The sequence below is a fragment of the Drosophila virilis genome, chromosome 4 (genome assembly GCF_030788295.1).
Source record: "Drosophila virilis strain 15010-1051.87 chromosome 4, Dvir_AGI_RSII-ME, whole genome shotgun sequence".
NCBI lineage: Eukaryota > Metazoa > Arthropoda > Insecta > Diptera > Drosophilidae > Drosophila > Drosophila virilis.
The window spans coordinates 28,854,788-28,881,996 of record NC_091546.1 but is presented as its reverse complement, the minus strand read 5'-3'; the positions used below and the strand labels follow the sequence as shown (position 1 = coordinate 28,881,996).

Sequence of the window (27,209 nt, the reverse complement as noted above, 5' to 3'; positions counted from 1 at the left end):
TGCGTACTTTGTTCTTTATAATTCGAACAAAAAATAACAAAATAAAATAATACAAATTAATTAAATGTATCTTTGAAAACAACGAATTTGCACTTTTATTTCCTTAATTTATTTTGTATTATTTAAAAATAATAATAATTTAATTAATAATTTCAAATATAAAAAATTACATAAATATTTGCATCGACTTAAAAATACAAATTTTTTTGTACGGAGCCAACCTTAGTACACAAAATGCATTCATATATCAACAGAAATTTTGGGTAGGTCGTGAGGTCGTTTCTTTGCCAGCCAGAGACTTTGCCAGAGCAGTGGATAACAACACATTCAAATATGCTGTTATGTATGTATATTCACACGCATACAAACATAATTGCATGCACGGCCCTCATAGAGCCGAAGCTGAGAGAAAATTCTATTTTTAGCTTTTTCGTTCTCTCGGCTGTGAGAACGCAATGCTACAGATTTCGCTTTCGTTCTCAATTTTCAAAAAATCAAGCTGCATAGTAGCATTTTGTTGTATGGTGTTACTCATCTTAGTGTTTATATTGTCTTTGGATGTACCCTCTCCCGCGAATTATTCATATTCTAGCATGATTACGGAACGCGCGATTAATATTAATTTTGGAGCTCAACAGGTATCAGGTAGTACAGGGGAGGTGGTGATAGCTATAAAATGAAAGATACTTGATATATATGTACTATTCCAGAAGCTACATGTCAAGTTTGGTGACTCTAGTTCTTATTACTTACCAACGTTGCTCAAAAACTGGATTTCTATATCGGAAGCGGAGTAAGTTATCGATTAACGGAAACAGACTCATTCATACTAGACTAGAAAGACCTAAAGCTAAAATGTCTCTAGCTCTTATAGGTTCTGAGATCCTTGCGCTCATACATACGGACGGACAGAAAGACGGACATGGCTAGATCTACTGGGCTATTGAAGCTCATCAGGAATATATATACTTGATGAGGCCTGAGATGATTCTTTCTATCTGTTACATGGATTTACACAGGTGCAGGTGTATTGTTAGTGCGTGTGTGTTTGACACAAATTTTACAAGCTACTCGTTATATAAAAAGTATGCTAAGCTGTTTCGTCTGGACATCGTCGCTACATATTTTGGGGGCTGAAGTTCAAGATTACGTAAGCACGAAACATTTATTTTATTAATCCAGGATGGAATAAAAGTTACAACCCCAGCTAAACTGAAAATTTTACCAAGCTGCAATGGTATTGTGTTTCATGGAGCCGAAGTCGATTCTCAGCACCCGAGAGAAAAGTTGTACGGAAACCAGTAAACGAGAGACTGAAGCAGGGAAAAATATCAGAGTTATGCTCAAACGTAGCAAGAAAAGCACTTACAATCAAGCACTTAAAGACTCTGCATGCCTCAATTTTAATACGTTAGATTAAAAGGGCACATATTCAGTCGCTATTAAAGAAGTTTTTGCAGAATTCTAAAAATTTCAGTAATGGATCTCAAACATGGGTTTTTCCATGTGGAAGTAGAGAAAAGCATATACAGTGTTCAGTGCAAAAGCTTGGCTAAGGCACCGTTTAGTTTTTGCAATTGCAGTCAAAATATCAGACAAATTCAGAATATTTACTGAACACATAATCAACAACAACAAAATTATGAAGCTAATGAGCAACCACCATCTGAAGCAATAAGTGAAAATAATTAAAATGAAATAAGAAATCGTATTAAGGGAACCATAGATGTATCTCTAATACTGGTAGACACTGGATGAACTATTAGTACTCTAAACACAAAAATGTACATGCATCAAAAGATAAAAAACTGTAATATTTTCTAAAACCATATCCACCATTATAAAATGTAAAACAACAATTACGAAGAAAAAGTAGATTCAATATACAGAATATGCAAGGTTCAGATGGGTAGCTGTGCTCATTTATAAATGAATAAATATTCAAATAAGCATGGATTTTATCCAACGATACGATAATTTTATCAATGGTGTTGAAATTCTATTCCTGCTCAAACAATCAGAAGAAATTTGCTTTACTGGAAATATCATTTCCAGTGACGTTCAGCAACGTCTTGAATGCGACTCCAAGGACATTCTTTCGATCAACGAACTTGGTGCCATGTGACATAGCGGTGTGGTGGAATGTGACATAGCCGTCTTTATTTTAAATCATCCTTGTGGACCACCAATGTTCTATGTTCTCCGGTCCATCGTCTGTGCTAACTCATGCGTGGTGATGGGTGATAATCATTCTGCCATCGTCAACTAATGTCATAGTCTTAAGATTGCTAGCCTGAGTGTGACACAGCGCATGCCGCATGTATCCCGCTGGGGTATGTGTTGTGGGTCGTCAAAAAGTCAGTAACAGCCATAATTTAATCGGAGCATTCCACAACAGTGTGCTTTTTCAACTGCTGCATGGGGTTATTGTGAGCCACGGAAAAAATTATAACTTTCTTGCTTTACTTGTAGATAATCGAAAGATATGTGGACTATGTTATCAGACTGAAAGACTTATATTGGATACTTCCATTAGTCTTAATATAAGCACTTCTGTTGGATGTCGAACTAGAATAGACTGCAAATCATTGCATTCTAGGATAGTGGGGTCTAAAAGTTAGGTTTGGCCAGAGTGATTAACAATATTAAGCTCTGAGTTTCTGTGATAAGCATACTATTTCTGGACAGCAATGACTCGAATAAGTGAAACGTATCCGTCACCGTGCCCTTTTTATACCCTGAACCCATTAAAATGGGTATAAGGGTATAATGTATTTGGGCAAAATCCAAATGTATGTAACAGGCAGAAGGAAGCATCTCCGACCCCATAAAGTATATATATATTCTTGATCAGCACCAATAGCTGAGTCGATCTAGCCATGTCCGTCTGTCTGTCTGTCCGTCTGTCCGTCCGTCCGTCTGTCCGTCTGTTCGTATGTATGAACGCAAGGATCTCAGAACCTATAAAAGCTAGAGACTTTAAATTTTAGATGTAGGTGCTCCTAGTGCCTGCGCAGATCGAGTTTGTTTCCGATAATCAATAACTCACTCCGTTTCCAAGCAATCGATTAAAATTGATATCGATATCCTGTTTTTTGGGCAATTTCGGTAAATAAGAAGATCTAGAGTCACCAAACTTGACATATAGCTTTTAAAATAAAATATATATATGCATTTAATGTTGGATGAAGATGGTTCAGGGTATCCCCTAGTCGGGAGCTCCCGACTAGAACCTCTTACTTATTTTCTTTATTTATCTACTCATGTGTTTCGATATTAATCACCACTTGTCTGTTGTTTGTTTCGATGAGGAGTCACTCGGACATTCTAACTCTTTCAGTGTCTGCGACATCTAGGGTTCTCGACACTATTTTCGTCATTGCTACGAGTAAGTCCATGCTCCTATACAATTAACAACGGGCATATACATTATCCACGCAGAAGTTCCTGAGTCTGCCTGAAGGATCTCTTTAGAGTGGATCTCTTTAGTGTTATTATCTCTTGGAGGGCTTCATCATCATATGTGAAGTAGATAATGTGTCGCAATTTTACGAAACAATAAAATCCTGCGCTACATCGCATTCTATTTCATTTTGTAGGGTATTTACATTTTGATGCGAACACTCATCCGCCATTTAATTTCCTTTATCTGACCTGATTTGCAAACAATTTTCTTTTGATTTCCGAAACTGCAAAAATCAAAGGCTAGTGTTCTGCTTCATAAAGGTAACTTTCTTATGAGAAGACGGCTCCAATACTGGTCTCAATTAAAATCATTAATTGGCTTACATCCAGTTGCCTTTGAATAAACGGCAATCGAGAGCGTCCTCTACCGTAATCGTTGTCGTCATATGTAGCCGACGCTGATAATTCTGAGAATCCTGGTTCTTAGCTTGCTTGATATTGCTTAACCTTTGGTGCATCCGGCCGGTTATACGGTCAGAATTATTTTGTCGTTTTTGGTAACGATTAAGTATAGCATTGGTGTTGCTATTTTGAGGATTCCAATTAGGGTAGGTAGGCTGCCTACACTTAGTTACTGATGCAGTAATGGTTGCCTCTGATGTTCCCTACCGTTTGATGTCTGGTTACCTTCACCCTGTTGTGGCCTGCTCTGACCCTGTCCTCTGATAAAGAGAATTTTTTGAAACTTCGTTTGTTTTTACTCTTTTTTCCCTACCTGTCATTTTTGCGATTCTGTTGCCTATTACCCTCAGAAGCATTACTTCTCTCTTCCATAGCTTTGCCGTATAAGTTTCCGAACATATTTTGCTTCTATCAATTCTTCTCTTAGCTTATCTAGCTGAGGTCAATGCAGCTGGCAAATCCATGCGCTATGATATAGACTTTAATGATTGCATTGCTTCTGATAATTTTACTTGTCACTAGTATCAATTTTTTCCATCTCCCTTTCTAGTCCTTGTTATAGGACAAGAAGTGAAGTTTTGTCTGCATAGGCGCAGTCTAGCCTGGTAATTATGGCATCAAAATTCGGTATCGTTTTATCGTGTTACTAATACCTCTCTTGCTGTTCTTGTTTCTTATATAGTGACAGCTTTGTAATGCGCATCCCTACCCCTGGCTTACAAATTTCGTACGTATTTACGGCCGACTGCCAGAACACGTACTCACATTCTTCCCCCTCAAATTCGGGTATAGACTCTACTAAGTCTAGCCTAACTTCACACCTAATTTTGGAGCCGGCAGTTATTGTCCTATAAACTTCTAGCTGACTTGTCGCCTTACAGAATACATTTCTGCATAAAGCGTCCGCTTTAACCGATTTTCTTGTTCAGTTAGTGAACTATTAACAGCTCCATTGTTGGATCGTTTTGCATGTAATCTGCACCTATGTCTTCTGAAAATACGCGAACATCACTGTCGAATTCTTGAAAAACTTTATCAAAACTGCAAAAAGAGAAATATTGTATTAAAAGGAATTAGCTTGTAACAATTTTGAAATTGTGAAAAAAACTATTTACTGCAACATTATCAAACAAAAACCTAAACATAAAATTCCTATAATCTTTAATAATAAATATGGAATGATTGAGTTGGCTATTGATGATGATCAAGAAAATATACACTTTATGGGGTCGGAGATAATAAATACATTTTACTCTTTTTACCCAGTTCACTCGATTTAAGATATAAAAAGTCAAAAGTGGAATCATTAATTAAACCTTAAGCCTATAAAAGAAGTATGGTAGGTTTAAACGTAATCGTAACTCTGACATTCGTAAAAATAATGTATTTGAAAAAATGCAGTGTTTAGTGCTAATACTAACGACGAGTTTTAGCTTCAAACTGGTGACTACATTGACCAACCCAATCTATTAGTCGCATTTCACAAGCGAGTATAAAAAATTAATGTTCCTACGAAATTCGAATGAATGAAACTTACATTTACTGCTTCATTGCATGGTATTGTTTTTGGATTCAATGGGGTAAATTCATTCGTGGTCGAGTTTGTTGGATGTTGAATATATGTTATTTGAAATGGAACATATACATTATTGACATCTCCCATATAGGTAAACCATTTTGTAGGACTGCATCGTGATGCTCCATAGGTCCCGCACATCAGATCCAATGCCAATTGACCGGTTTGTGGAACAGATACCTGAAAGTAAAAATATTCGCCAATTTACAAATATAACTTTTTGGAATTATGTATACTTTATTAATTTTATTTTATTAAAATATTTTTTTTTTTTTGTTACATTAACAGACTTTTAAATTGGTGTATGTGGAAAAATGTCTAATATATCTATAATAAAACAGACCTTTAACAAAAGGATAGAGAGATACAACAAAAAAAAATATATGTAGTGATACCATTAACATTCTTTTCCCAAAGGGACATAATAGAAAACAAAAAAAAAAAAACAAAAAGCATTTTAATATAAATAAATAAAAAATTACTTAATGAAATTGTTTTGCATTAGATTTCATTGTTCTATAAAATATTCGTAAATTTGTAATTTTTAAATTGATGAGTACATCCAGTTAAATTACTTATTTGATATACAGTACGAACAGACAGACAGGCGAAGATGGCTTAATAAACTTGAATATTATTTCTGGTCAAGAATATAAATACTTTACGGTTTCGGAGATTCTCTATATAGTGTGAGCAAGTGGGAGTCGTTAAATTAACGATGTATAAAATACCTTTGACAGAAGCCGAACTTCAGCTGTTGAAGTCCAAAGTAAATCAAGTAGCTCCAGTGTGTTGTTATCGTATATTTCAAATCATATCGATGCTTTGTGTTGAACCGATACATAAATTTCTCTCTCATGACTTTTCAAATTGTGCTTTACTTTCTATCGGCATTAAGCGGCATGTTGATGCTGCGCATCTCTTCTTCATAATAATTAATCTAATACTATTTTTACTCATTACCAAACCCAGATTTTGTTTCTCTATGGCCCCTACACAAAATGCAAAAATCATATCAAAATCAATCTACTATATAAATTAGTTGCGATCGGAACGATCGGTTTATCAAGTTATCTTACCCCAAGTTTGCATTTTTAAGTTTTATTTTACCCTATGTATGCTTGTATTTTATATGTTATCACCATCCGATAACTACATCATATAGTTGCAATAGGAACAATCCTTTAAAAAGTTGGTTCTAATATGGAAACCTTCTTATACCCTTGCAGAGGGTAATATAGTTTATTGTGAAATGTGTAAAACAAAGGAGATATCTCCGACTCCATAAAATTCACATATTCTTGATCATTATCATCAGCCGAGTGGATATAGCGGTCCATCTATCTGTTTCTAGGCGAACTTGTCTCTCAGCTTTAAAGCTTTCTTTTTGAAACCTTGCAAAAGTGGTTCTTTCTGTTGGACGCAACACATATGTCGGAACCAGCTGAATCACTATATCATATAGCTGGTATAGCAATCATCGGTCGAATAGTACGTTCTTGTACTATGGAGTACTTCAAAATCTCCTTATGTTCCTTCATGCAGATTGCATATGTCAGCGAAGATGTAATATTTGTTACTTTATTCCTGACATTTTCGCCATTTATTTTTCATATTAGGAGCAATTCTTTGCCTTTGGGTGTCACTTTCACATATTGAATACCCCAATTTTCAAAAGAAGTGGGATTTTTCTCTATGAATACCTGCTTGTGGTTCGATTGATTTCGTAGTGAATCTTAAGCAGTCTTCTATCGATATTAAAACACTTTGTCTTTGTTGTCTTTCACAAATATGAATGTGGTGTCTCCTTAAGAGAGTTCCGTATACTCTTCAAGATACTTTAAACCTGAAGTAACTTTGGTGTTTAGCCAATCAAATGCTTGTAAGCTGTTTAAAGTGTATAGTTATGACTTTTATAATGCATCATTTATCATTGCTGATAAACTGACAGTTATAACCATAAAGTTCTCTTGGATTCTATACTCTGCTTCATTCTGCATAACTCAAACACTGTTAATGAGGCCAAAAGTGTAATTGAATTTAATAATCGTAGCATTTCAGATGATGCAGTATGTGTTGATGAAGTTTGCTGCTGTGCATATGTTTCACTGGGATATCTACCGAACAAACATTATCATCTGGACCACCAATAGATTTATTGGCAAGTCTCTGCAGGCCTTCTTTTATCGGTAACTCACTTCAATGTGCCAACCAAACGGTGATCGCTAGAAAAGAGCTATGTTCTTTATGTTCTCTTTATATATACCAGAAATCATTGCCTCTTATTTCTATCATAAGACACTTTGTGTCTTATTTCTACAATACCATGCGTTCTAACTCTTTATTTACTCTATTCTATTATTTTTGCAATGAAATAAATACATTATTTTAATATAAAATTAAGGCCATTTCTTTAAGCAACATAGTCTAATATCGTCACTGACAAAATAATCTGTTTGTGGAGACGACGGACGGCCAAGTAGAATACTCCTCGCAACTTGTCGGCAGTTTTATAAGAAATGTTTGTATTCTACTTAAGATTGTTAATTCTAATGTTTAACATGGTTGACACTCTTTTTGTTGGCCATTCATTATATAAATGAATTAAGTTTAACATTAATCTTTATTCTTAACGAAAATCTTAACACTTAAGAACTCAAAAATATAACCAACCTGAGCGCATGACTTATAAGTCTTGTTTATATACTCCTCTGTTATGTGTAAATCCAAAGCAGTCACATAGTCATCACCTGAAAGTACAAATATTGACCAAGTATTTATTGATTGTAATCCTACACCTGTAGAAACCTAGAAGCACCTATATATATATATATAGGGTTTGTTCATTTTTATTAAAAAAAAAAAAACTAAAGTTCAAATAGTTATACCTTTATCATTTTTTTTTGTAGAAGCCACCCTTGCAAATTTTGATTGTTCTGAAGAGCACGAAAACTCGCAAATATGCCGAGCTAAGTTAGCCATACATGATGGACAGCGATCAAGAATAGCAGAGGCCAGTTTAATGTTTTTATTTAATATTTTCACCTAAAAAGCATAAGAAAAAATATTTTTATTTTGCACCTGATTTTTAAGGAGCACTTGTTGATACCTGATCAACGTCACAGCAAAATTTTGTTTGTTTTTCTTCTAGAAGAAAACTACATCTTTCTGCTAACAATTGAAGTCCATCTGGAGGCATTTCTTTTGGTGTACCATTATAGGAACAATATTGATTGTGATAAGAAGAATCGGTATTACAAACTCCATACCAGATACAATCCTGGAAAATATCAATTATTTTATTAGTTAATAACATCAATTAAAATAGTTGTTTATGTGTGCATTAAATAGGCGCATCTAAAACACGTCTAAAGTAGTTTTTGTTTTGTCCATCTGTTCGCCGTCATTTAAGTAAAAGTTTTTAACTTTTAGAGATAATTTCGTAAATATTCGCGTAATTTTTCCTTAATTTTTCGTGAGACGACCACCTCTAAAAGTAGAACCACCAAGAGGCTCGAGTAGGGAGTTCTCGACTAGGGGTACCCTGAACCCTCATATACCAACAATAAATTCAGTAATTAGCAGTGGTAAAAAAGTAATTCAATTGGACTCGAATCCGTACCAACCACACTACCTGCCACCGCCTTTACTCGACAGCCACACCAACAATTTATTTTCAATGAAAAAAAAAACCAACTAATAAATATTTTTAAGCCGGTCTTGATAAAATCGTCTTTTTTGAGCAAATCTCTTAGCTTTTAAGAGATAGCGTCACCCAACTTGACATGTTATAGAATAAAAAGATTGTGTCTTTAAATTTCACGTCCTCAAATATATAGCTATGTTTTTTCATTGAATATAATTTGTTGGTATGGCTGCGAACTGCATTTGCTGTTGGTAGAAGAGGGTGCCACAACCTGAAATCGCGAATCGAATCCGCCTAACGTACATCTAAACATATTAATATTTAATATCCTATATGATGATTTAGAAAATGTATAAATTGATTGGGTCATTTAGCTGTGCAGTTATGTCACTTAGTTCAGACCAAGCTTGATTGAACAAATCGCTAAAATGAGCTAATCATTTTAGTGCAATCTTCTGTCTGCTTTGCATCGTCAGACATGACACTAATTTATAACAAAGTTTTCTGGTTATAAGGGTAGAAATAGAGCACAATAATTCCTGGTGGGTCTAGAGGGAACCATTATAAGTCATCAACAATCAACGTATGTAGGAAGACAACACTGACTACTATCTTAAAGTTAATTGCCATACAATGCATGGTTAGTGGTATAGTCATGCAAATTGTATCCTGTGCTAAATGTCGTTGTAAATAACCGGTCAAACACAAGCAAATTGCTTGACTTTACATATGTAATAGCCGTTGATGCTCGTGGGTTCCCGAAGTTGGTATTACTTAAAATTATCATAAAACATTTCGATTGACCAAAGCTGTGATTACGCTGAGATCATAGTATGCGCAGTCAGTGAAAAAGAAATTACAGAAACATGTTGCCAAGCTATATAATCTATAACTCACCTGCTTCGATGCACAAATGAAAGATATAAGTATCCCAAATATGAAGAATTTCACTTCAGGTGTACTACCCCGTAGTAAAACCATTTTGCAGATTATAACGGCTTAGCTATCATATCTATAAAACAAAAAAAGTAGTTGTTAGACATAATAGCAAAATATAAAAATATATATATTTTATTATAGGTGGGTTTCCTTTTTCTTGCTTTGGTAAAGTGTGCGAATTCAACCCAAGCCCACCTACTACTTAGTATTTTTGTGCTCCATAATTTCAGTTATAGCGGCATCTGTGAAGTAATCTTGGAGCGCAGGTCCGCTACGATAAGGCTGCTGTCAGCGAACATATCCCAACGATACGTTTTAAATTTGACCTAGTAATAGCTCCTTAACATATATAACATCGGATATATATAACACTTTCATAAAAAAAACACGCAAAGTAATAGAGATGATTATTGTATTACATGTCATAGCAAATCTCGTCAAAAAAAAAAAGGATACTGCTTTTCTGCCCATAATATTGCATTTGAGCTTGGCCTCGAAAAACCCAAAAAAGAACACCTCATCAGCCTCAGAACGAACAGCCCCTCAAAATTATCATATTGTAGAAACCATACTCCATACAGTTAAAACAATCATAGACACATTAACCCGCAAATAAACCTAAGAGAAAGAAAAAAAACAATGAAGTGGCCACGGCTACTAAATGATTTACATAAAAACTGTAGATATCTCTTTAATCAAGCCAAAAGGATCAACTGGGATGAAAGCTCTAACTACAAACTTAGTCTTGGATCACTTAAAAGAGGATATACCGATATCGTAAGACTACGGAAGACTGTCGGCTAATGGCCAAATCACGCGACAAATCATTCGTACATCTCCTAAGAGCTTAACTTCTGGGACACAGGAGCAGATAATAATAATGCTCCGAAACTGCAACACGCCGGTGCGACTGGTTCTAATTGGCTTCAGACTATTTTTTTACAAATGATTGAATCCAGATGTCATATGTCTTGCTTAAATTAAAAGAAGCGGATGATTTTACAAGATTTTATAAGAATCTGAACACTCCGGAATGAGGTTACTAGGTTATTAATAAAGTTATCGCTTTTAATATACTCATTCCCCGACGATACCGCTGGACAACAGCAATTCAGGCCTGGATCTAAACTGAAAAGTTTGATTGGTGGTTGTATGTGTATACTCCATTAAAATATACAACGTCAGAGTATATTTTAATCTTTCTGATCAATCTTAAATTTTTTATTATTTATTCATTAATGGTCGACAATACGAGTGTCTTCCTCATTATTCAAAAGATTATATAAAAGATAATTATTTTATATGCTAGAAGCCTAGTTAAAGAATACAATTTTCTAAATAGAATCATCTATGCAGAAGGTTGTAAGTGGAAACAATGTGTTATTAAGTAAAATTAAAAATCATCTTAATATGCTAAATTAATAAAGAAAATACAATAAATAGGAAAAAAGAAAATAAGAAGATTGATAATAAAGTGAAGAAATGTATGTTAGATAAAGAGTGTTAAGTAAATAGGACAAAGAGAAAAGTAAAGTAATGGGAAATCACCGACTCGGTGGGGGAAAATTTTTTCAGCCTGTCCGGCAAGCTATGCCCCTGCTCATAGCTGGGAATGGTCAGCGACTTCCCGAAGGTATCCTGAAAGCAACGATTTTATTAGGGGTAGAGAGTGTTCGGAAGAAAAAACATGATGCAAACTATTGTAGTTTTTACATAGCACGCGTTAAAGATTGTACATAAAGCACATAGTGCACGTAGATAGGAATAAGGGGCGATAATATCTGGTTGGTCTGGACGGAACAGAGGATTGAAGACGCCCTAAAAGAAAAGGAGAATCTATATCGCCAACAATCAACTCAATCAACTTATGTAGGAAGACAACACCTATTGTCCTACGGTTGGTTAACGACGAAAGAAGCAGCCTGCTGGAGTTGGATGGCAACCGAAGAAGAGGGTCCTAATTTAAACCTCGTAAGGCAAAAAGCAGAAATTGCTTCTGAACATATTCAATACGATCCTGGCTATTGTTATACTGTGGAGACCAGATGCAAGAGCAGTATTCAAGGATAGAACGAACAAGAGAGATGTATAGACAGAAGTTTTGTTAGAAAAGGATCGTTAAGCTCTTTAGACCATCGTTTAATGAATCCAAGTACACCTTTTGCCTCATTAACGATGCGATCTATGTGAAGATTGAAACGGAGTTTAGAATCAAAAATATCGCATAGATCCTTAACTGTTAGTATACGTTGCAAAGGGATATTGTCGATTGTATAACTGACAAGATAAGGTGTAGTACGATTATATGTCATAAACATACACTTTGAACAATTTAGATGCAATTGATTGGCCGAACATCAAAGTTGCATAGCGTTCAAATCGTCTTGTAGACGAGAATGATGAAGGGGATTAGTGTATGATAAGGTTCGTAACGATATTATACGAAACTATCAAAATATTACTTCAAACACTCGACAAATCGAAAATGTTGTTAAATCAACTCACACGATAGAATAAAATGAGAGTGCAAAGCGTAATGTGCAATAGAGAACCGTTACATTCTATATTTAGCCTATGCTGGAAATGTCCCGTTAGGTTTGCTTCTAAAAGCCGTTGTTTTGCTGAAATTTTATTGTAACGAAATTATACGAAACATTCGAAAAACTGATCTTTAGGTGTGCGTATCAACTTTGTTTGATTTGTAACTTTGAATTTTGGCAATTTTATTTAAAAAATCACTGAAATGCCACGAAGAACGCGTTTGACTGAAGAGGAAAAAGGGAAAATTCTCGCTTTCAAAGCCTCTGGCTTATTAATTAACCAAATAGGGAAATTAATTGGTCGAACATGCTGCGTAATCAAAAATTTTTTACAAAATGAGGAAGGATACGGCAAAAATAAAAATTCTGGAAGAAAATCCAAACTGTCTGGCCGTAACAAGCGTCAAATTTTGAAAAAAGCAAGTAATTCGACCTTGTCGTGTCGTCAACTTGCTGCATACAGCAGCATTCCAGTGTCACCAATGTGCGTTTGGCGTACTTTAAAAACATTCAAACATATAGTGCGAGGAGTAATGAAGAAGCAGCCAACTCTCAAAAATCACCACAAGGCAGCACGACTTGAATTCGCTATTAAAAACCTTGTTACGTTCTAGGACTTGGTAAGGAATCGTTGTCTTGTAATGTTGCATGCAACATGCAGATGCAACACATGCAACATACGATTTTTAAATATTGATGAGAAAAAGTTTAATTTAGATGGTCCAGATGGATTTCGCGGCTATTGGCACGATTTGCGTAAGGAACCCCTCGTATTTTCAAAACGGAATTTCGGAGGTGGTTCTGTTATGGTATGGGGTGCATTTACCAAGTGTAGCACCCTTGAACTCCGCTTTGTGACTTCAAGAATGACAAGCGTAGATTATGTGGAAGTGTTGGACAACACTCTCCTACCCTTCCTACAGGATAAAAGGGAAAGTCCTTACATTTTCATGCAAGATAATGCGAGAATTTACACCAGTCGTCACACGATGGCGTACCTATTATCACCCTCAATACTTTGGACTGGCCTGCGTGTTCACCTGATCTGAACCCTATTGAAAACGTCTGGGGAATTCTTGTACGTCGTGTTTACGCCGAAAATAAGAAATTTGATAGTGTTACTGAACTAAAAAGTAAGATTTTAAGAAAATGGAGAAAATTGGACCAAACCCTTTTGGCAAATTTAATATACTCAATGAAAAGAATGTTATTCAATGTAGGAAATGAACAAGGAGGCCCTATTTAATGTTCAAATTTTTTTTTAGCTATTATCTCAAAGATTTCTGGTTTTATAAGCTAAAAAAAAAAGTTTTCGTATAATAGTGTTACACTCGTGTTACACTCGTTAATTTTTCAAATATTTTAAAACTATTAGCATTTTAATGCCTATGTTATTATATAATGTTGCTTTAATATACATTTTCGAAAATAAAGCATTACTATACTTCTAAGATTACTTAAACAAACAAAAATTTAAAAATACAAAGTCCGCATACATGAATACATGGACATGTGATATAACAGAGGGGAGATCATTTATAAAAAGAGTTAAAAGTAAAGGTCCAAGATGACTACCTTGAGGAACACCAACAGTAACGTGAACCCGTCCAGAGGTAGTCAGCCCCACCATTACTCTTTGGGTCCTACCTTTTAAATAAGAATTAATCCAATGCAAAAGAGACGCTGGGAAACCTATTCGGTCAAGTTTAAAAAGTAAAATATCATGGTGCACAGAGTCAAACGCCTTACTGAAGTCAGTGTAAATGACATCAGTTTGCATTTTCGAAAGGAAAGCATCATTTACCAAGGAAGTAAATTCAAGCAGATTGGTCGTAGTTAACCGATTCTTTACGAATCCATGTTGAACAGGGGAAACAGCTGGTTTGCAGAAATGCTGCGAATTCGAAGTGATTATTTGTTCAAATAATTTAGGAATAGCGGACAGTTTTCCAATGCCCCTGTAATTTTGTATATCAGACTTCCCACCACCACCAGTTTACGCCATCAAAGCCGACATAAGTTAGAAACTAACTCAAATTTCTTCATGGATGAAAGGTATAATATATTACTGTGCCTGGCCGCAAAGGCGTCGCAGGCATGGCAAAGGAGTTACCCGAACAAGACATGACTAAAATCCTTTCTAATAAAATTGGTATATGCATGAACTCGGCGACTTCTAAGCTCCCTCTTAAAGAAAATTTTAAAAATGGCAACGAATAAGCTGCGCGGCGCTGACACGATTTTTAACATGGCATTCGATGATTGGGGTGCACCCCATTAACGCACCTAGTTAACACCCTATACAAGGACTTCCGTCGTAGAGATAAACAACTAGAATTGTTGACCACTTCTTCTGTTCCTATCCTTCACTGTAAGATACAAACCCCTTGAAAGCCATTTCTTTAAGAATTTAAGTCAACTAGCAGAATTTAGTTCAAGCAGAGTTTCTAAATTCTTCCAGACATTAATTTGGAGCTAGTTTGGGTCTATCATCTTCAATCGAAGGGTTTCGAAATCAAATTTATTTTTTTATTTTCTTTTTACTACTTCTACCGATTTCAAGAAAAAATGTTTCAATTTGGGAATTCGCCGAAGATTATATAAGTGATTTCTATTGACTTGCGTAAAAAATCCACCAAATTTTTAGCGCATTTGAACAGCGCTTCTGCTTTCATCTTCACTTGTTGTTCAATTTCAAAAGCTAAAAGTACCCTAACTTGAAGACTAGTTTTGTTTGGGTTGATATTGTTTAAATTAACCAAAAATGAAAGAATGAATGCTCAGTGCAATGCTTATTGCTTTACCGGAAATCCTTTGGCATACAATGGATAATTTTTTTCGCTCCCACTTTTAAACCTTCTTGAATTAACATATATAAATGTAAATACATGTTCGGTCAATCGTGTTCAAACGTACACTTTCTGTGTATTGTTGACACATACTACCATAACGATAACAATCAGCCAATATCGAGACATCGAACGCTACTAGCGCAGTAATGCTGAGCTTATACCTTTTCGTTCCAAGCTATAGAGAAAGTACTGGCACTAACCCAACAACATATGTCGTTTACGATTCCAAAATCTTGTCAAATTTGCAAGGCACAGGCAGGCACGCAACTAACATATACAACATATGCACGTATGCATGATTAGCGAGTCCAAAGTATTATAAATGAGATTGAGAAAAATTGAATTTCTAAACAAAGTTGCTTGTGCGGACACACACACCGACAGTAAAACGGTAAATACACAAATTAAAATAGCGCTGAGAGTAAGCCAAAGCAGTTTCCTGTAATGTGAGCGAATAAAAAAAGGGCAACGAATAATATGTATTTCTTACTCTCTTCACTGAGTGTGCGGGCGTGTCTCGAACCCAAACAAAAACGAAAGCGACTGTACACCACCACGATGCCCGATTATCTTCCACTGGTTGTCTAGTCTATATGTTGTTGGGTTGGCGCAAAAACACTCGGGATTTACTGTGCTGTCTATATACTTAATTTTAGGAGAAATGATTATATATATAAGGCTAAATTTTAGACCTTCCTGTTTTAATAAATTGAATGATATAATTTGATCATTTGTAATTAAAAATAAAATAATTGTTTCACATAGCGCACCATGTAGTTATTAAACTATCTTCATATTTTGATTTTCCTCAAACCATACATGAAGATGTATGTAACAAGCAGAAGAAAGCAGCTCCGTCCCCATAAAGTATATATATACTTGATCAGTATTAATACCTGAGTCCGTGTGTCTATCCGACCGTCCGGCCGTCCGTATGTATGACCGCAAGGATCTATTAACCTATAAAAGATATAGTAGTAGTACCCTATGGGGCTAGTTATCGGTCAAAATCGATATTGGGATCGTGATTGTTGAGCAAATCTCTTAAGTTTTTGGAGCTAGAGTCACCAAACTTGACAAGTAGCTTCTAGAATAGTCTATATAAATCAAGTATCTTTCATTTTATAGCTATCCCCAACCCGCTACCACCATATAGCTATAAATCAAGTAAATAAACTAATTTGTATTGCACAACAAATATACGCCACAACCTTAATGCAATTGTCTTTTAGAGAATACAGGTATATTCTATATCACTATAAGATCTACTACTACTTGAAATTTTCATCAAGATCGGTTAAGAAACCCAGGAGTTATTAATGAAAATATATTTTAGCTGGCCATGTGGTTGGGGCAGCTATCGCAAATTGGAAGATTTTCTATATACATACACACACACACACACATTCATGCGCGTCTTTATTAAATTCTATCACACCATTGCAATTGCGATTGTATAAATTTCCGAGCTGTGTGTATGTGCTGCTATTTTTATTCATTTTTGTTTTCATTGGCATTTAATTGTTGCTTTGGCGGAGAGTAGCGGTATATTACGAGTTCGAATCATATCGGATCTATTTTTTGTTGTTGAATTAATTTTCTGCATTTGATGTTGGTAGAAAAGGGCTCAGGGTATTCCCTAGTCGGGAACAGCGACTCTTGCTTTATTTTCGTTTTTTGCAGTGTATGCTAAAAAGAAAATCTCAGTCCCCGCCATGACGAGCAAGCATCTCGGTTTATATGTCTGAATTATGCATTCATGAGAACAAAAAAATATGTAAATGTATGGTGTTTTTCACCGTAGTAACTTTTGCTGTCGACGAAATTCATTTTGTAAGTGCCAGAGTCGTTTCGGGAAGTCACGGAGTTCGCTATAAAATTCCACTACGAACTGCTCCTGAGCTGGTCTCCTCTTCTGGTCTGTTATTATTAAGCAATTGCATTGCCTGACAATAACTTTGCGGAGAACACAACATCTGCACCTTCCCTTAGATGGAACCAACGGCCTGTGAACTGCTTTTGGCTGAACATGCATTTTTTATTTTTTTTTTTTATGTCTCTATATTTTATAAAATCAATAAATATTGATTTTTAGACAAACTTTTTAAAGCATAACTCAAGAAGTAGATAAACTATATACTTCAGATAAGGGGTGTGGACCATAAACAAACAAACAATAACTGGACGCAGGCACATTTTGAAAAATTGAAGTGGATAGGACAGAAGTAATTAAATTCACATACGAGAATTTTATTAAATTGTTAGTTAGCCTCTTATATCTGTTTTCATGCTATTAAAATGTACATATCCCCAGAAGATGTTATTGAAAATGTTCATAACTGAAAACTTTTTAGCTAATATTTATAAAAATGTATTACAATAATAATGCCTTCCTTATACATAGGCATTAACTAAAACCAAAGTTCAAGGCTGCATCATTCCTTGAAATCCAAGGCAATACAACATGTGGCGATATTATATTGTTAAAGCAGTAAAATAAGATTGACCATCCTTTTAATAACATCGATGTGGGTGGCAATTTGTAGACTATAATGCCTGATACATTTGCAGATAGAATAGCGTTCGACCTCACAAAATACTCAAGCAGTAGGTAACAACAAATGTTATTATAATGCTGTCGTTCTGGACCACCTGGGCGAAAGCTGATTATATTTCTGTTTTTAATTATTAGCTTCTGGCAACGATACGCGGTATTATGTATTGTTTTTCTGAAAAAAAAACCCCCAAATGATCAACTAATTCTAATGCAGTTTACTTGTCTTTGGACATTTCCAATAAGTCGCATACAGCGCTGTACCGTTACTTCCGTACTTTGCGCCGCATTCCACACTTATAGTCATTTGCACTACTAAGTCGCTCTGGATAGAACAAACTCCTAAGCCTTTCATTAAGTACCTTGATTGGCAAATGTCATCCGTTTTTTTTTATCTCGGCATTCTCAAGGTTCGCAAAACCGAACTAACTAAAGTCTGCATGAAAGGACAAGTGCTTGTATTCAAACGCAAAAATTTTAGCGAGATATTTACAGCACGCATCGCACATCGACGATATCACAATCGGAAGCAAACTCCGCGCAAGACTTAAAGGACTAACTTTGTATGCATGTGCACTATTTTTTTCTTATTAGTGGGAAAAAATGATTTAAATAAATAAATATGGTTATGTTAATGTTAATTGTTTTTTGTACCTTGTGTTAGTGCCCTGAAGACGGTTTGCCGATGTGCAACCGCAATATATTAGAAGCAAAATAGAATAAAATTGTTTTCAAAATTTTATTTAAACAAACGCGGACCTCAAGCCACCCAACTACATGGTTATATCAGGTCGCCAAAACCATCATTGAATATGGTTTCGAAAATATATTTTGGAAATAAACAAGATCAACGGAATTGAGATGAAGATATATGCGAATGAAGAATGCAACTAAAGCTGATTTTCACCAGGGGTAATGACTTTTGACAAGTTTAATGAGTCTCGTTACCTAACCGGTCCTATGTATCCTTATTCGCTAACGCGGATCAGCAGTCACAATCCCGCTAATGCGATGTGAAACACCAATCATTTTACAGTTACATGCATTTGCATTAAGCAATTATAATCTTACAGTTTAGTTGTATGTTGTCATTTAATTCGGTAATTTAATAGAATGCAACTTTATATTTCCACGGCATAAAAAAAGTTTTAAACGTTTTTGTATACTAAACGCATTTTCAATACCAGACGCTCCGATAACTGTATACTGACACTGCATTTTGAATTATTTTGTTCAAAAAATCTGTAATAACTGAAGCAATTAATTATTTGTTTAAAAATAAAAATTGTCGACGCGTTCATATAGGAAAATCGCAAATTTATTATTTAAGCTCTAATAAAGTATTTGAAATAAAAACGAGAAAGTAAGGATATCTCTTTAATACCCCTCACACAAATATATTTGCCATATCTAAGTTCGTTCCGATCGTTCCGTTCCTATAGTAGCTGTAGATGTATGGGGTTCCGATTCGACCAGTTTTACATATCTACATTAAAACTGACACTAGTTTGAATAGAACTCAACTGTTTATGCAGATCCAGGATATACATATATCCTGAAGATGACCTCTTTCTGTGCGTTAATTTGTACTTCGTTAAAAGGTTGCCACTTCCATAACCGGAAAAAATCCCGCGTTAGAGGGTGTCCGCTTTCCGCAGTTTTCACTGTAGATGTTTTTTTTACGTTTTTGTATCTCTATTTGACGACAAAGGCTCTTTATGCTGAACATTAATATATTAAGATCCTCCATTTGTGCATATTTGCACTGTTTGAGCATTGTACCATTTTGTTTGTATGTGTACAGAAACTAAAGCCTAATTGACTTAGGCATAGTCGCAAGAAATTGTGACATTTCTTTTTAAAAATAACAATATTAATTGTACAACATCACAAAGTATTCCGATTGTGTGGGAGAGCAATGGTTTTAGCACATAAGAACACACAATTAATTATATATTAAATATGTACATATGTACATGTATGAATGTGCATTTAAAGCTATGCACTGTTATCAGTTTAGGCAAGCTGAGTCATTCATTTGTATATGTAAGCATATGTATATATGTATGCACTTGTATAAATTACAATAATTGTAAGGGGCACTTTGTTATGGAAATTCGTTTTGTCAGTATATACATATATATATGTAAATAGACAATATATAATACCGCTGAGCTTAGATATATTCTTTCAAGCTATAAATATTTTCAGATATGTGATACTGAATTAGGTACCTTTTTTATTTAATAAATGAACTCTAAAACTTTTTACACACTTGTACTTGTTCGAAACACCACAATATACTGTTTTCTAGATATGAACAATAATTACGGACCTAATAGGTATTTTTAAGTTGCCCGCCTTGTAGAAAAATAATGGTCTTAACAATTGTTTAATAGCGCAAATTGTAACTGTTAATACGCATATCTCTAAAAAGTCTTAAGGAAATGTTCATTATAGTCAATTTACACTGACTACATTCTCAGATTAAATTAAATGTATTGAAGATGTGAAACTGATGTTCACATTGGCAGCATCTAACATCCTTACAAATAATAGCCATACAAAGTTTTGTAAAAAAAAACGACAAAAAATTTATTAATATCAAAAATTGTTTGGCAACTGTTGCATATTAAAACGCACAATGTTATGCAAAAATATATGTCCAGCTATTTAAAATTTTGTACACACTTATATTATATATGTCTTTAAGTTAACGCTTATTATATTAATGTTTTAACTATCTCACATGCCGCCGGCTTGCGCTTGTCCCTGCGTTTTTCTTTTCTGATCTCTCAACTACCTCTCGCTCAGGAACCTGTTATTTCGATAGTTGCACACCTTTTGAATCTATCGATATATGTCATTCATCGATGTCCACCTTCAGTTGGCAATCGAACAACAGCGTATTGTTTTACTGTTGTTTTTTTTTTTAATAATTATCGCTGCGCGTAACACCACACTCTGGCTTGATTGCTTGACTTTTAATCGGAAGTGGTCACCGGGCCTTATCGCTATTCTTCAATGTTGTCTTTGGAATTTTTGTCGTCATTTCGTCTGCGCCAATGTTGGTCAACAACAGAAACTGGATCACACCGCACTCCCAACACTGAACTTTGAATATTTGTGGCACAACTTTGCGTTGCCGCTTATTGCGAAGTCCCTTAAGGTAAAGTTGCGTTTGAATATCTCCAGGTAAGTACGTTACGTCTCGGGATTTCAAGTTGATAAATCCGTTCGTTTTTTTCTAGGCTGAGTGCATAATGCCCTGCATTTTTGCCCTATACATTTAATGTACATCGACCGGGGCAAGTAGTGCAAATCTGAGCCTTTTACGGCCTTCAATCTGCGTGCCAGTTTGTAGTCCGCGCCGTTAGTGAAAATATGCTGTCCGAACATAGCGAACTATGGTGACGTTCGCGTACTGCTGTGTATCGCACTACGCGGTGGTGCCTTTTTATCGGGGAGCTTTTCATCTCATCGCGCATGGTCGCCAAATTGAATCCAGGTTGTTGCCAGCACAGACTGGTTGACTATTTGTCCCTGTCCCCTGTTTTCTGGTGAGGTATATACTGATATTTACTTTTGAATTCGGTAAACTCAATAGACGTGAACTGTCTGATACTGTCTGTATAATTAATTTCAGGTCCTCCTAACTGTGCGAAATTACCAAAGTGATCAAGCACTGTGAAAAGGTGCGTGCAGTCATGTCGCGTGTGTGGATTTTCGCCCAAAATTCCATACACAATTTTGTATTAACATCTGTTGATTTCCTTACCAATAAGCGGACAAGTAACGCGTGTCGTATGCCTTGTCTTTTTACAAGCTTCACAGTTGGTGAATTATTATCAAACATGGATTAACATAAGGAGCCAGTAGAAGGTTTGCTAGGCCAAAGTCTTCGTAATTCTACCATGCATCGCCATATTGCCTTCATGCACATTTTGTATAAGCGTCGATGGCAATGCTTCAGGAACCCATAGTTTCCAGAATTCTATTCTGTGGAACTGGGTTCTTTTGAATAACTGTCCCTCTTCAACTCGTAAGTGTGGAAGCTTCTCTAACAACTTTTTGCATTTCAAAACATTCCTGGCTGTCAAATTTGGTGGTCTCAAAAACGAACACCGCAACTTCCTCTACTTCAAACAGTTTAATGGAGAACATATCTGCACCATCCCGTTCTGCCTAAAAAGCTTCAAAGTTGCCTAGTGCTTTTCAGGAGAGCGATCTGCAGTATGCTCCTATCTTCTTTGGATCGGTGTGCAATACGCTGGTATTTGAAACAGAATTTAGAGACTTGTTCCTTCCATCAGGCAATCGCAGACTTTTTTAGTTGCTTTCAGTGCTCCACAAATGTTTTCGTAGTGATTAGTAGTAACTAATCACGTGATTGCGCAAGTATTGAGGAATAACCTTGACCATCAATCTGCACAGTCTCTGAGCAGCGTTTCACAGCCCTCAAGGCATAATTTGAAACAAATAGATAGACCTGCCGTTTTTTGGCCAGAACGCGTACTTTAGACTTTCTGATTCCCTTACTTCATTGCGATTCTTGCCATCTTATTGTATTATTGAAGAACCTCAGGTGGTGGCCAGTTCGGTGACCTTGTCCTCACCTGGGTTCTCTGCGTCTCCTCTCGTGGAATTTTACTCCCAGTTCGGCCATACAAAAAAATTAAATTAATATATTTTAAAACTGGCGGGAATTTTCAGCCTTGCCCTTTTCAGAAAGTACACGCCCGTGGAAAATTTTAATCTACCCATCTTGATCGCCACTTTTTTATTTTGGATTTTAAAAAAAGTGAATCAAATAGAGAATAAAAATATAAATAAAAAATTAAGTGTTGGAATAAACAAATTCCGCCCATATTAGTATTGCGGTAAGAATCCTGAATCAACTTTTGTTTATTAAGCCTTTTACCTGCAATTGTCAACCAAGAACGTAAGACGGACATTCTCACAAAGAACTTTCACTATAATTTTGAAGTTTATCGGATGGAAAGAAAAATAATTGCATACAACCGTTATTCGCTAATTAACCGCTGCTGTCGGTGGATTTTCCAAATCGCTAAGATACGTATTTATTAACTTTTTCCTAGAACTCTGAAAAAAGTTTTATGCTAATCGAAAAAAAATTGAAAATCTCATTGATTCACATTTTCCACCGAGGGAACTTGGTTCCACGAAAAGTATGAAACACGTCCCAAAAGATTTTTCATTAAGATCCTTGAAAATGAAATCGCGGGCGAAATATTATCCGCAGAATCTTTAACTTCCATTTCCATTTTTCAAAATGTGTTAAAAACCCCTCAAATTATTTTGAAAAGATATCTTTAAAAATAAGTTTTAGCCCGAGCGGATGGTAAACAAAAAAGTTGTTTACGAACGGGTGGAATTTAACGAGGCCTCGTCTTAACGTGTATCACTTCTGCACATCTCTCTTGTTCGTCCTATCCTTGAATACTGCTCTTGCATCTGGTCTCCACAGTATAACAATAGCTAGGTTCGTATTGAATATGTTCAGAAGCAATTTCTGCTTTTTGCCCTACGAGGTTTAAATTGGGACTCTAATCTTCGGTTGCCATCCTACTCCAGCAGGCTGCTTTTTCTCAACTTTCCATCGTTAACCAACCGTAGGATTACGGATTCTCGGTGTTGTCCTCCTACATAAGTTGATTATTATTGACATAGATTCTCCTTTTCTGCTAGGGCGTCTTCAATTCTCTGTTCCGGCTAGACCAACCAACCGCCCCTTATTCCTATCTACGTGCACAACAGACTACGCTATGCACAATCCTTTTCGCGTGCTATGTAAAAATTATAATAGTTTGCTTCACTTTACCTCATTACCGAACTTTCTCTACCTCTAATAAAATCGTTGCTTTCAGGATACCTTCGGGAAGTCGCTGACCATTCCCAGCTATGGGCAGGGGCACAGCTTGCCGGACAGGCTGAAAAAATTTTCCGCCACCGGTCGGTGATTTCCCATTACAGAACTTTACTTTTCTCTTAACACTCATTATCTAACACACATTTCTTTACCTTATTAACAATCTTCGTACTTTCTTTTTTTCCTACTTATTGTATTTTCTTTATTAATATAGCAATTTACGATTATTTTTAATTTTACTTAAGAACACTTTTTTCCTACTTACAAACTTCAGCTTAGATGTAGGCTCTAATAGCGTCACTGACAAAATTAGGTGAAAAGGGGCACAGCTTGCCGGACTGGCAATTAAAACACCTCCATCGGTGATGCTCTTTGGAAAATTGTATTCTTTAACTAGACTTTTAACATATAATTCTATTATCTTTAATATAATCTGTTGAAAAATGAGGAAGACACACGTACTGCCGACCATTAATAAATGTAATAAATATAAGGTAAATACAGTAAAAGTTTCAGTGCGTTGATCACCAATAGGTCAATTAGTCTACAAGTCTGTTATTCCGCTGCGACTATTTACGAATACTGTTTCAAACAAATGAGCCTTATTAGCGCCCACAATTTTGTGAATCGAGCTAAGAATTTTTATAAATCCTGAAGCGGAAACAGGGTTTTTGTTTATTTTATATCTGTTTGTTTTTTTTTAATTTATTAGCTGTCCCTGTTTTAACTTAATCTGTTTCTAGTCGTCGATAAATGTACTTGTTGTTATCAGATCAAAAAACTGTATGACGTGTCTCAGTTTTGCCTTGAAAATTACAAAGGTTTTCATAGAATTGGATTGAGCCTCTTCCAAGATTATGTAATTTTTTTAACAACTGGTTACTGGTTTGTCAGTGGCTAAAATAGATAGATTCGGTCAGGGACTTTTCGCTGTGAATAGTAGTGGCATCTGAGCCCGGGGAACCTTCTATGGCGTTCACATTCAGTCGCAACAGGGCGTTGAGAACATAATTTGCTTTGCCCGGCTTGTAAATGATGTTGGCGTTGTGCTCATTTTGCTCATTTTCGGCATTTGGGTTCCTATCAGACACCTCAAATGTTCTATATGTATTATCTGATGTTTTTTTATTGTATTGGTGGAAGAATATAAAGTTTAATGGAATAATTGTCATAATTGTCCGGCGCAAGCTGATTGAGCTGCTCATGTTGAGTTTCGTATTTGTATTTGCTGAAGTGTATAAGCCCGAAAAGCAGACTATGTGACAAGGATATGAGAGCCGATGAGACAGCCGGCGCAGCCTAAATCGAAATAAGCCCTTCAATAATAACAGAACACCGAAACGGAAGATGCAGACGGCTTTGTAGAAGTGCAAGCGTTTGCGATTGTCATCGTAGTTTGGTGGTATCCGCAATGATAAAATTATCCTGTTTGGTGTTAAATATTATTTAGTTATTGTTTTGTTTTATTCTGTGTTCACGTTATATGCGTGCTGGCCGTAGTTGTTAGAGCTCTGGAGAAAGGTGACCCAGGACAACATAGATTTTAAGCCGCGCCGCATCTGTCACACACAATGACCTCAATAGGCAGCCATCCTGAAGAACTAGGTACTTGTTTGCCCACTGTCTAGGTTGGGCGTAGATAATTATAGTTGGCCTCTCTTGGACTTTCTGAAATTACGCTGAAAAACTTAAAAAAATTGTGTGGGTATAGCATTTTCGATAGGTATTTAGATTGGGTTGCAAAAGTTGAATAGGCATTTACGAGGAGGTTAGTCAAGTCTGGGGAACAGGTGTTTAACTGGGTTTCCGATGCTGACGCAAACGGCTTTGTCACCACCGCGTCCTGTAGCAGGTCTAGTGTAAACGCCAATAAACTTTCTATGATTTCGAAGAGGCATCTGGTTGAACTGGGAAACGCCGGAAGCTTCAGTGTTCAAGTGGATAGCAAACGAGGCGACTGCTCAGGCTTATCAGACGTAGCGATACTCCCCTGAATTGAAACCACAGAGACGAGGAGCGTGGAGTGGAGGAAATGGCGCCATCCCAATAATCACAGCTTCCGCGGTAAGGTCCGAAGTGTGTAGACTTCCAGCTATAGAAAGCGTATATCTACGATAGGTAAAGGGCGTACACGAAACTCAACCGGTGGAAGGCCATTTATTCTGACGTCCACTTATTGTTAACTGGTCAGGCCCGCGAATGGTATGGGGTACATGAATGGCATTCCACCGTCGACAGTTGGGCTTAATGGTGCAGCGAGAGCAGCAAGCCGGCGAGGGAGTAGAAAATTATATCCACCACATGCGTAAGCTCACCCCACGATTCCGATAGCCAGTGAGCGACCGATCCAGATTTGCGCAACCGTCGCTGATGGTTAACGCGGCTGAATAACCACTTCGTACAGCATTGTGCAGTAACCCCTCCAAGAGACCTGAAGGAGGCATTAGTGAGGGGCAGAACCTGAATTTTAAGCAGTTCAATGACGTATTCAGATACTGCCTTTTGAAAATGGGATATTGTTTGTTACTTGAATTCTATAAAGAATTTCTGGTGACCGACAACTGGAAAGTATGACGTCCACCAACCAGTGGTTAAGCGGGCTCGTTTTTCTGCACGCACGGTAAAGCGACATGTCATCGAAACTGTGTGACGGAAGGAGAACATAGACTAGCGAGTATTTGCTGAGGTCTTTATAGGTACGCATTTCATTAGCGGTCTCTTAGGCACAGGAACTAGCGGTAGTCTGCTGATAAGGAAGTCGACAATTGGTGAAAAACTAGGCGCTATGTTGAAACAATACATTTTGATATTTAGATTATGCAAAATGGGGAAGAAATAGATTTATAGAAAGAAAAGGATACAGAGGAACTTTTGTATTTAGAACAAAGCTGACGACGGGCCTAGAGAAACATACAATCGCCTTAGTAGAAGGGACCCAAAGATCGACCCTACTTTCGCACCATAGGGCAATTGTGGCTTTAAAGCCGATACTGCGTAGCGCAGTGTCGAAGCGGTAAGCAATGACCCTGTAAATAGCTAGAATATTTTCCGTCACTAAAACATGACAGAATCAGTTAGAAGGCACAATGCGCAATTTGTTGGTGCCAAGCTCTTTGAGAGCTGGCCTGATATCTCATAGACGAGACGGCAGGCCACGGTGGTGTCGTAAAAACACTCGACCTTGCGCCATCCGTCTTACTGACCCGGCATGGCTCTAAGACCGGCGCAACGCGGCTTACACGAAACAGAGCAACGCAAGGTAGTTAATCGCCCCTGGCTGTTGGCAATCGGAGGGTACGTAGATCGAGATTTTTGCGAGTGGGAGTGGAAGGTGGAGGCTTCCAG

At 36.4% G+C, this 27,209-nt stretch overlaps 1 protein-coding gene and 1 long non-coding RNA gene across 5 annotated transcripts in view; one reads left to right on the top strand and one right to left on the bottom strand.

Moving 5' to 3' along the window:
• Positions 1-20,360, bottom strand: part of Npc1a (Niemann-Pick type C-1a) — a 44,448-nt gene extending 24,088 nt beyond the window's left edge. For 2 of the 3 annotated variants that reach the window (XM_002057387.4, XM_032433145.2), the window contains exons 1-6: positions 20,209-20,359; positions 9,987-10,101; positions 8,553-8,723; positions 8,332-8,488; positions 8,117-8,193; positions 5,405-5,623 (exon numbers count right to left, since the gene is read on the bottom strand). In XM_002057387.4, coding sequence (XP_002057423.1) covers positions 5,405-5,623; positions 8,117-8,193; positions 8,332-8,488; positions 8,553-8,723; positions 9,987-10,070 — 708 coding nt within the window. In that variant the 5' untranslated portion in view covers positions 10,071-10,101; positions 20,209-20,359. Of the gene's footprint in view, positions 1-4,887; positions 4,909-5,404; positions 5,624-8,116; positions 8,194-8,331; positions 8,489-8,552; positions 8,724-9,986; positions 10,102-20,208 lie in introns of those variants that run through there. The other variant, XM_032433146.2, reaches the window with a different exon arrangement.
• A 554-nt stretch (positions 20,361-20,914) lies between these two features.
• On the top strand, positions 20,915-22,701 carry LOC116649886 (uncharacterized). 2 transcript variants are annotated; one of them, XR_011416812.1, is made up of 3 exons: positions 20,915-21,143; positions 21,226-21,539; positions 21,621-22,701. It is a non-coding gene; the product is annotated as an uncharacterized lncRNA (long non-coding RNA). The 2 variants fall into 2 exon arrangements; XR_004302795.2 differs by having other exon boundaries at positions 20,915-21,169.
• Positions 22,702-27,209: the final 4,508 nt, after the last annotated feature.